This window comes from Gigantopelta aegis, chromosome 10 (assembly GCF_016097555.1).
Source record: "Gigantopelta aegis isolate Gae_Host chromosome 10, Gae_host_genome, whole genome shotgun sequence".
Classification (NCBI taxonomy): Eukaryota; Metazoa; Mollusca; class Gastropoda; order Neomphalida; family Peltospiridae; genus Gigantopelta; species Gigantopelta aegis.
Window position 1 is genome coordinate 55,730,560 of NC_054708.1, and position 11,042 is coordinate 55,741,601.

The 11,042-nt window shown below is 36.5% G+C and overlaps 1 protein-coding gene across 1 annotated transcript; it reads right to left on the bottom strand.

The window, feature by feature from the left end:
- Positions 1-8,801: 8,801 nt before the first annotated feature.
- On the bottom strand, positions 8,802-10,543 carry LOC121383703 (alpha-2A adrenergic receptor-like). Its single transcript, XM_041513797.1, has one exon. It carries the CDS (start codon positions 10,541-10,543, stop codon positions 8,870-8,872), a length of 1,674 nt encoding a protein of 557 aa, XP_041369731.1. The 3' UTR covers positions 8,802-8,869.
- Between the last annotated feature and the right edge of the window lie 499 nt (positions 10,544-11,042).

Genomic DNA, 11,042 nt, shown 5'->3' on the forward strand with positions numbered 1-11,042 from the left:
TTTTGTCGTCGACGATTGCCGAAGTATTACACACAGTCACCTCTAGCCTTCCTCTCCAAAATACCAATAAGCAGGGTTTCTGTCAGACGGTAAAACGGGTATGGTGCCATACCCAAATTTTTTACAGATTTTATTTTTTTAAGTTAACCGTTTGACAAAATTAATTATTCTTATCATTACTGTATACTTTTGTTAATCATAACCCTAAACGTAACCCATTTCCTTTCTGGGAGAGCACCCCCCCCCCCCCCCCCCCCCCCGTTGACTGTGGTTGCATTCAATTCCATAGCACCATACCCAAAATTTTCTTTCTAGAAGAAACACTGCTAAGGGGAGGGCTAGAGGTGACTCAAGCTTTGCATCTACCCAATGCGCCACTTCGAAAGGATATTTTCCCACTCATGTCCAACCTGACTGCCATACACATATCGTGCTAAATATTGCGTACAAATATGAATTCCATAACAAAACCGTCCATAGGAGCGGCCATCTTTGTGATCACTTGACTTAACACAGAAATGACTATTTACACGGCGGCCGTGTATATAACCTCGGCTATTGTGGGCTGGCCATATACACGGCGGTGATATTTATTTTTAGGGGAAAGCTCAGTGTAATGTCACCACCTCCCACCCCCATACAAACTAAGCTCGGGGTACAGATAGTAAAATAAAATTAATATCTTGCAAATGACTGAAGAATCTTGATGCGCAATAATATTTAGTACGGTCACCGACTCAATCGTTAAAAGTACTTTTTTCTCTTGCACTTAGCGTGATGTGGCTGTCGTCTGCTTTTTCCATTCTCTCTATCTCTTTTTTGTTGTGAATTGTGACGCTGAGCTGGATTATTTAATAAACCTTTCGCAAAACTTCAATAGAGTCGACTTCGGAGAAAACTGTGCGTGCATTAACCAAATTACTTGGTCATCGGATTGACAAATTACCGCGAAAGCCAAACATTCATAACGTGAGGCGTACAATTATAACGCTCACGCGTTTGTCAAGACTCGCGTCCTGTGACTACTTGTAGTCACGTTTACTGTATCAGCATCAAAGAGGGTTATCTCATCTAGGGCAACAACTACACAAAAACGTTTACACTTTTCATGTTACTGTCGTATTATAGTCGTGCATGTTGATTTAAGAGTGCCTGTTCGTGAAGAATGAAGAAAAAGAAGAAGAAAAAATAACATACAGAAAAAACAAAGAACCGCGAAAGGAATATAATGATAGATAACATTTTAAGTCAATGATGTTTAGTTCAAGTATAGCTCAGGTGTGGGATAATTGAAAAAAAAAGAAAAAGAAAAAAAAAAAGAAGAAAAAAAGAAGAAAAGAAAGTGGGATTGCATCCAAAGATGAACTCTGTTTTCGCTAGATAACACATGACCATACCTATGTTAACATTTTAATAGTTAAGAATACAGTAACACTGGTGAAAACAGAGTTCACTGAAGTGCCCTTTTAAATTTGTTTTTTGTTTAAATTCATTATTCATAATATACAACACTAAATTGCCCTTAAACGCATCTCTGAATATCTTTATTTCAAAATGTTTTTTTTTTTTTTTTTTTGGGGGGGGGGGGGGGGGGGCATGTCACCGAACATATCTCCTTCGTGTTGGGAGCTCGACTTATTTACCTTCGAGGGACGAGACGTAGCCCAGTGGTACAGCGCTCGCTCGATGCGCGGTCGATGTGGGATCGATCCCCGTCGGTGGGCCCCTTGGGCTATTTCTCGTTCCAGCCAGTGCACCACGACTGGTATATCAAAGGCCGTGGTTTGTACTACCCTGTCTGTGGGATGGTGCATATAAAAGATCCCTTGCTGCTAATCGAAAAGAGTAATCCGTAAAATGGCGACAGCGGGTTTCCTCTCTCAATATCTATGTGGTCCTTAACCATATGTCTGACGCCATATAATCGTAAATAAAATGTGTTCAGTGCGTCGTTAAATAAAACATTTCTTTCTTTTATTTGCCTTCGACAAACCCAAATTGCCCTTTTAAGACAAACAAACAATCACAACAAAAACCAAAACCAAAACCAAACAACAAAACTTCAAACAAACCAACTGTACTCCTCACCGAAAAACAAAACAAAAAGCAAAAACAAATAAAACACAAACAAAAACAAACCCACCTACCCACCAAAACACCAAAAAACACCCCAACAAACCCAACTCAATAACAATAAAACCCCAAAACAACTAAAACAACAACAACAAAAACAACAACAAAAAAACACAAAAAACAACAACAACAACAAAACAACAACAAAACAAAACAAACAAACAAGACTCCAAACTGGTAGAAAATGAGTCCATCGAGGAGGTTCGATCCTCCAACCCAAGCACCTCAAGTAAATACTCTGCCGACTGAGCTAATATGAATGACACAACCTTATTTCTTCACGACCGATATTCTTACAGTCCACCTAATAATACGTCAGGGACCACGCTGTCACAGAACCAGTCATGGGCCACATATAGTACCTATTAGAAAACACGGCTTTTTCACATACAGGATAACAAATTCCACAGGTTTTGCTACAACTTATATTAATCCATGAATATAAATACAATATAAATATTCATTTAGAAAATAGTGTAGCATTCTGTGAGTTTGTAAGCTTCGTAACTTCATTATTTTAATTATTTTTAATACCAAGGCGGGTGAAAGCGTTATAATAGCTTCATATTTCCCCCAAGGTTCCATACACTACAATAACACCCAACAAACCCACATCAGTGAACATATATAATGTCTGTCGATAATGTGTCATTAATAATGTAATCGAAGCATCCTTCTCTATCAAAATAGTTGGTTCTGACCAATTTGTACATCGTCTTTATTATTACCGTCTTGCATGACGTAGAGATTTTTGGCAAATACACGTACGCTGGCTCAGTCATATAATAAAGGGAGATAACTCTATACCAGACGTCACTTGGTTGAGACGTCTGCTGTTTGATCTAACGAGCCAGACGGACCGATACAAGTCCTTCCATCATGATCGAACCAGACTCTTAATTAATGGCATTAAGCCTTGACAGCAATAGTATATAATATGTATGTGAAACTCGCAGATAAAAGCTTACTTTACAAATTATTTCTTTCCGTTTTTGTAGGAAGTGCAAATGGATTAAGTCGGAGATCAGTGGTAACACGTCTTAATGTCCGTCTATTTCTGTTATCGAATGCATTAGACCTAGTTGCATTACAGTATTTGTTGTACCGGATCCAGAATAGTCTAGGAGTGGGTGGGGTAGCAATCTCGAACTCAGAGATAACGCATTATACACAAGTCCTTGTTTAACTTGTGACTTTCGACAAATCTAGTGTTTCTTGTCGTTTGGGACCCTGTTTTTACGAACGATCTTAACACTAAGATCACCTTAAGTGCATAACTACCTTACGCACTTAAAGTGATCTTAGTGCAGTCGATTTCATTATTTATCTAGATACGTATGTGGGTAAGTGTATGTCACATGCTTAATTAATGTAAATTGTATCAATGGAAAGAGGTACAAGATCTGTGGAAAAAACCACAGGTATATCCTAGATCATATCACATAGTCCGACTAACAAGCGATTGTTGTGAAATTGTCATATTTTGCACCATATTTCTGCTGATGAAGTGCTTATTTTAAAAAAATACTAGTTATTATAAAGTAATCGTTTAATGCGTCAGATATAATAAACGAACATTAGGTGACATTATCCTAATAAAAGCCAATCTGATTGAAACCAGCTCTACTGGTCTATTAACCAGTGGAGCTAATTTTAATCAGATTGAATAAAAACAAACGTATATTAAACTCATGTCATACGATTATAGAGTACACGTAGAAGAGATTTCTACGACCCATCCTTTCCCTGTATTTGATAAAGGCTATTGGTTTTAAATCGAGTAATAATTGTATTTTTAAAATTCATATTCTGTTTTCCCAATGTAGTCTAGAACATCCCTATATACTTATAACTTAAATTTAAGAGGATTTTGGGGGTCTTGTGGGGATTCAGTAGTTTGCGGTAAAAAAAACATAATGTGTAGACTTGTAATACTATTTTAACAATGGCTTTCTGCAGTTATCAAACTGCTGACAGATCAAGAAAAAGTGTTTAGAATCCTCTTTTGGACTACAGAGTGATTTGTGTGATTTAGCAAAATGAAGTTTCTGTCTTTGAACTCTTGAGGCTTTCAGATAATTCTATCCTTAATATGGTTAGTAATAAGGTGTTTTAAATGTATTCATGAGCGTCATACACATTATAGGACACTATTTAAACGATAATTTATTAAAGGTGTTAATCAGTTTCCATTTACACATTGAAAGGATTAGATATTTGAGAAATGGTCGAAACTCTTGCAAAAGAGATTAATATGGTTGGATGGCTATGTCCAAGGCAGACAGAAGCCAAGTTGGTTTCAATATATTAGGTTGGTCAGCTTATGCACAAATACACCCACACCCCCAAACAAATTCTAATAAAAGGTTTCCCAGTGGGTTTTTTTTATCTATGGGATGTATTCAATGGCAGAAAAAAGGTCTACCAAAATCTGATCACCAGAAAGGGGTTAAAACTGGATCACATCCATGATGGCCGCTAATGACTCTAAAACGAAGGAAAATGGTTTCTTATGATTCGAATTTTATTTATTTTTCATGCATGGATTGTCTATGTTATATTTTATTACATTATCATAAATATGGATACATGAAATATATTAAACCCTAGATTGCAAGAGAAATGGCAGAAGTCATGAAATGTTTTCAAAATTCTTCCACCACTTGTCTTCCAAATATTTAATCTGAATGACAAAACCGTATTCCCTGATCAAAATCGTATCTCTGTACAAGGTAGAGTTGAATAAACGTTAGGCAAAGTCGTGATTGCTTCCACAATCCGCTATCAGGTGCTCGACCTCAGGAGGGCAGCCACTCCCCTAAGAGATCCGTAACAGTATGTTCCTCCATCCTGCTTCGCTACAAGAGGGAGGTGTGGCTTAACTTTAGACAGACGTTCACGAATGATGTTTATGAAATTAAAACAACATACTTATTCTAAAAGCATATTTCTTAAGTCAGGTTTTAAAAATTATTCTTATTATTTAATATTTATAATCTTGGCACTGAACGTTGCAACTAGATCACATGGCCTGAAATATAATATAAAAAAAATAAAAATAAAAACAACAGGCGAACGCCGTTTCAACACAAATTATTTTAATTTGATATGAAATGGAAGCTTCATCAATGTTCTTGAAAACTATTGTCTTATGATTAAACATCTCAAACATAACACTGTATCCTCAAATCTACTGATAATATTATAACTACGTCATAATAATAAATATGATGATTCATATCTTAGAGGAAGGTCTGTGCTTACATCATAATAGTCTCGCTTGCACAGCATTGTCATTTGAAACTGCAGAAATCGCGATATATATATATATATATATATATATATATATATATATATATATATATATATATGAATACTAGTATATGATAATATATGAAGGATTCAAGGGAATAACGTATGATGTCCAAACAGATGGTCAGTATTATAAAGGTCATGTGTATCACGATCACAATGACACATTAAAATAAAAACCCCAATAATTATTGTAATTAAATCCATTTAGAGTTGTCGGTCAGTAATGTTAGCTTAGGTATAAATATTCCACGATTGCCGAATTGTAAACGTTAAAATTTAAAAACATGAAATTACGAAAAGTATAACTTCATAGGTTATTCCCGTGAACTCTTCATATATATCAATTTTTGGTAATATGATTCTTCCAAAACAATGTATTGTTACGCAATTGACATATACTGAACTTTCTAAAAACACACCAGTAAGATTTATGGGATAAGAGAAGACAAAATAATTCATTTAACTGATTTTGTATAACTGTATATATACTGGTAGACAATAAATAACCCCAAATTTGTATACAAGGCTTATAACAACGTCACACATGTGATAGTAGTAACAACTGAAAATTGGGTGATGCGTTTTCAGTGGCGTCAAGTATAGTTCCCAAATATAAAACAATAACAAATGGGTAATAAGCACAATTTATTTTAGATGCAGTTAGCCTTGTAAACGTATTTGGCATGTTCTAACTTCGTAGTGTACATTTTAATGATATTGAGGGATTTTGATGTAACAACAGAACTGTGACCTGCAGGTCGCGTATTAACCAAACAATTTTCAGCCATTTTAATATGCAACAAGCTAAAAAGTTAAATTGTTTGCGACAATGGAATAGCGGTGGAAAAGGGGTAAAAAAGGAAAGGTAAACTGTTATATAAAGTATATAAGTTATATAAATTATTTCTATACCATTCGACGCCATTTCCGCTGTACTATGGTGATCCTCGTGTTATAGTTAATATGTTATAGTGACTGTAACTATATACTATATAATAATAATTATAAACAAACATAGGCAAAATTGTTGTGGTAATGACGTCTTTTCTACTACATAACCGAAAGGAATTTGCAGCAGGTCGTGCGACTAGGCTATTATTGGTTTTGACTAGTACTGTGGTATGTGCTCTTTGACTGTCAGGAAACCGAGTGGATGCTCATTAGCCAACGGGCTAGATTGTTTAACAAAGATAATTTCATTTCATTCATTCATTTTTTTATTCAAATTAATCGTGTGTGTGTGTGTGTGTGTGTGTGTGTGTGTGTGTGTGTGCTTATTTCCAATTAAGATTTAACAACGCTAGTCTCTTTTCAAATACGTTATATTGTATATTTGCTATATATATATATATGTATGTATGTATGTATGTATGTATGTATGTATGTATATATACAGTAGAATCTCATTGGCTCGAACGCCCAACGGTCGAACCTACCGGTATTCTCGAACCAAGAACAAAGTCCCGATTTTTCTCTCTATTAAACCCCTTTATTTTGGTGCTGATTGGTCGAATACCCCTAGGGTCGAACAGAAGCTTTCTCTCGAACCAGTTTATTGGTCCGAACTGTAAAATTAAACATATTTAGCTCGAACGGCTACGTCTATCCGAAGAAATATAAAAAATAATTTTCGTCGACCCTTTCACGCTTATCGTGTTGTTTGTTTAGCACCTGTTGGTAATTATCTTTCAGGTACAGGTAATGAATGAACCTTGCAAGTGAAATCCAATCAACGTACGAGTCAATCGGACCACCTCACCCAGCCGGTTTTAGGGAAACATGCGAGGTTGTCCGATTGATTTTTGTGTTACAGAAGCACCCGACAACGGCCGAATGCATGGTTCGAACTACCCGATGGTAGAATGACAGTGTTCGAGTCAATGAGATTCTACTGTATATAGAGATATATATATATATAGATATATATAGATATAGATATATATATATATATATAGATATAGATATATATATATATATATATATATATATATATATATATATATATATATATATATATGTCAAATTATCATCTGATTAAATGTCATTAAGTTTGTAATGAAACTCGTATTGGCGAATGGTTTTATTCCTTAAGTGTATCTATTGTGACTATATAATAAAACCATAATATAATATAATCATACACAACCTTGAGACACGTAGCGCATATTGCTGAACATTCTATTCATTTAACAGTTTGTTTTGCAGACTGTCACAGTTATCTTCATACACTAGACAGACCGTTCCAGAACACAATATTGTTTTCACTAAAATAATAACATTAGCAGTATGTCACCGTGTATACATATTAACAGACATGCGTATTACTTCATTTCTAGCAACATATATTTAACTGATCAACTCATCCAGTACAGACTGACCTTTCTACTCAGTTATTTACACTGCAACACATATAACTTAAATATAATATATAAATGCATCATAAATTTATATATATATCTGTGCTTAAAATGTAACGTGACTGAGCGAAATCTGCAAAATAAATTTTAATATATCACAATGCGTGAGGTATTTCCGTAAAAAGCATAGTCGAAAACAGTTTTATATACTACCGTTTTACAGAAAAAAATACCGTAGAAGCAACCAATTCACAGCGTTCGTACACTTTGTTATGCTCACAATTCCACGACTTTCAAAATCATTATCTATGACCTTTTTTGGTAAAACATTCAAGGATTTTTCAATGTACATTGCTGCTTGTCTGGCTTTAAATGAGGAAAAAGTGTCAACCAAGTTTCATTGTCCATCTCTTTTCAAGGCTTGCGATTGACAGAGAGCAAGGGGTAGTTGTCACTCAAAAGACAGTTTCACGAGCAGTTTTTGTTTTCCATTTTATAGCATTGTACAACTATTCAGACTAAGAAATTAGTGCCAGCTATGTCGACATTGTGATGACTAATATGAGAATGAGAGTAAAGTTTATATCAATATAAGCAGTCTAGAATTGCTTCTCTATTTCTAGCATTTGCTTCCAGATTAAAAAGTCAGAAGCTTTTGATTCCACAAAATAAATTCCCAGACCTGCTTTTCCCTGACCCAAATAAATATTCCATTATGTTCTAGGCCTGAAAAATGAATTTGAAGATTCCATGACTGTTTTGGTTTTCCATGATCCATGTGAACCCTACTTTATATTAATCTTTTTGTATGTAAGGGATGCTGAATAATTCATGCTTTCACTGTATATATATATATATATATATATATATATATATATATATATATATATATATATATATATATATATTATAGTAAGAAAACTTGACTAACAAAGAGTTGGTGACTGACGTTGTAGTTTATCAGTATTACATTTACGAATATTAATATTTCATTAAGTATATAACTTTTAACATGCTGATTAGTATAATGATTAATGAATTAATAATTACTTTGAACTCGAGTGCTACCTCCCTCTTGCCCACTTTTTACCAAATATAATTTTGCCAAAGGCTCGTCTAAAGTCCCTGTTGAAAACAGTGTATATGATTGGGTTAAGGGCAGAGTTTGCGTAGCCGATCCAGAAGAATACCGTGAACACCATCTCGTGAATGCAACCACTACAGAACGCAGAGGCCACGTACAGTGTGAAGAATGGCAGCCAGCACAGAATGAACGCCGCCATGACTAGACCGAGCACCACCGTGGCTCTCCGCTCCCTGGCCTTGGCGAGCTTACGCTTATGTTTCTCGGTGCCGTACTGGTCTATGCTGGCTATTTTATCCTCGTCATGTTTTTTGGGCTTCTTCTTTTGTCTGTTGGCATTAAACAGATGACGAGTTATGTTACTAAGAAACGGAGTGTTTCGTTTTTCCTTTCCAGGATGAACTACACTTAGGGAACCATTCTGTTTTGACTCCACGATCATGAACTGGTGGATTTCCCCATTGTCTGGATCGGTCGTGTTTATATCCCGATCTTTCCCACCAGAGCCCAGCAGACTCCGGTTCTGCTGTTCTGATGACGACTCGGTGTCACTAGTAAGAACTATCACCGTGTTTAGCCGGTAAGGATTGTCTCCCCTGTTGAACGTTTTTAATGAAACATCACAAGAATCGGAATCCGTTGATATAAGTTTGGTCATTTCGTCGTTGTGTACGGACTGTGACACCGTTGTCATCTCGGCTGTCTGCGTTGGATTACTTTCACAGTCCGAACTGGTAACATGAGCTGGTAGGGTATGTTTGGTTTGGTTTTCTTTCCCCTGTTGATTTTTGCTGGTTTCTACTGCTGGGGGATCGGTTAGACTAGATTCGTTTGAATGTTTTTGTTCTTTTCCGCCAGACGTCGCTGTTGGCTTTTTAGCGACACTTTTCCTTGCACGTTCCTTTGCTGCCTGATATATCTTATAGTATACAAAGACCATAATAATGGCCGGTATGAAAAACGAGCCAATCGCGGAATACAACGCGTAACCTATATCTTCACTAAGAGAGCAGATTGGCCACTCAGAAGCGCGCTCTGGTTGCTTCCAGCCAATCAGAGGTGGGATACACACGGCTGCTGAGACGATCCATATAACTGCGATCATAATGGCGGCGCGTTTGGGCGTCCTCTGGCTGGAATAGGTCATCGCTCGGGTTATTGACCAATACCTATCCAGGCTAATCAAACACAGGCTGGAGATCGAAGCAGTGCATAGTAAGACGTCAGCAGCCTTCCACAACTCGCACCATATGGTCCCGAAGTGCCAGTACCCCATAATCTCATTTGCCAATGAAAACGGTATGACCACAAGACCAAGAAGAAAGTCGGCCAGTGCAAGAGAAGCGATGAATAAGTTCTGCGTAGCTTTCAGATTCCTGTCGAAGTAGATAGCCCATATGACAAGAAAATTGCCGATGAGAATCATCAATATTACGATGGTTACAGAAACAGAGGCACATATAATATGTGGCCATGTGTAGCCACTTGGATAACCAGCCGGGAAAACTGTCCAGTTGCCCTCAGGGGGTTCCGTAGACAAATTCACATATATGTCGATATGGCTGCTTCGAGTTGTCCCTGCTAGCCAATCGAATGTCCTGTTGTAATAGGTGAATTCGTTTTCAGCCACTGGTATGACGCTGAGTGTGGCCATCTTGTTTTTAGAGAGATCAGGTATTAGTGGGTTTCAGTGTTCGAGTCATGCCCAGCTCTGAAAGGAGTCTGTCTCAGTAATGTGGGCGAACCCCGTCTTTCACCTGAAAAGAAAAAAGAAGATAAAAATATTTACATTAATTATCAAGATATTTTAGTATAACCTAAATTAATTAGTTAATGATACATCCTTAAGTGTCTGGGTGCCATTTTCTGACACGTCTTTTGTACCGAATGTGTGGTGAATGAAAGAACGGATGAGACGGAACAAAATTGTTAGATGCCATATCAATTTTACTTGATTTCGTGCTTATATCCAATGAAGGTTCACATAATCTATTTGGGAGGTTAATGCAAGATAAGTCAGTGTAATGGCCCTACTCTACCCAGCTCAACTATTAAAACTCACTCTAGATGTAAGGTTATACTGCAATGCGAATCCAGTACCTATCAGCCTCAAGAAAACGGTCTAATCTCTATGTCACCAATGCCAGATGCTA

Bases quoted from the DNA above. Each gene is read 5' to 3' on its own strand.
- LOC121383703 (XM_041513797.1), bottom strand. From the start codon at position 10,543: ATGGCCACACTCAGCGTCATACCAGTGGCTGAAAACGAATTCACCTAT.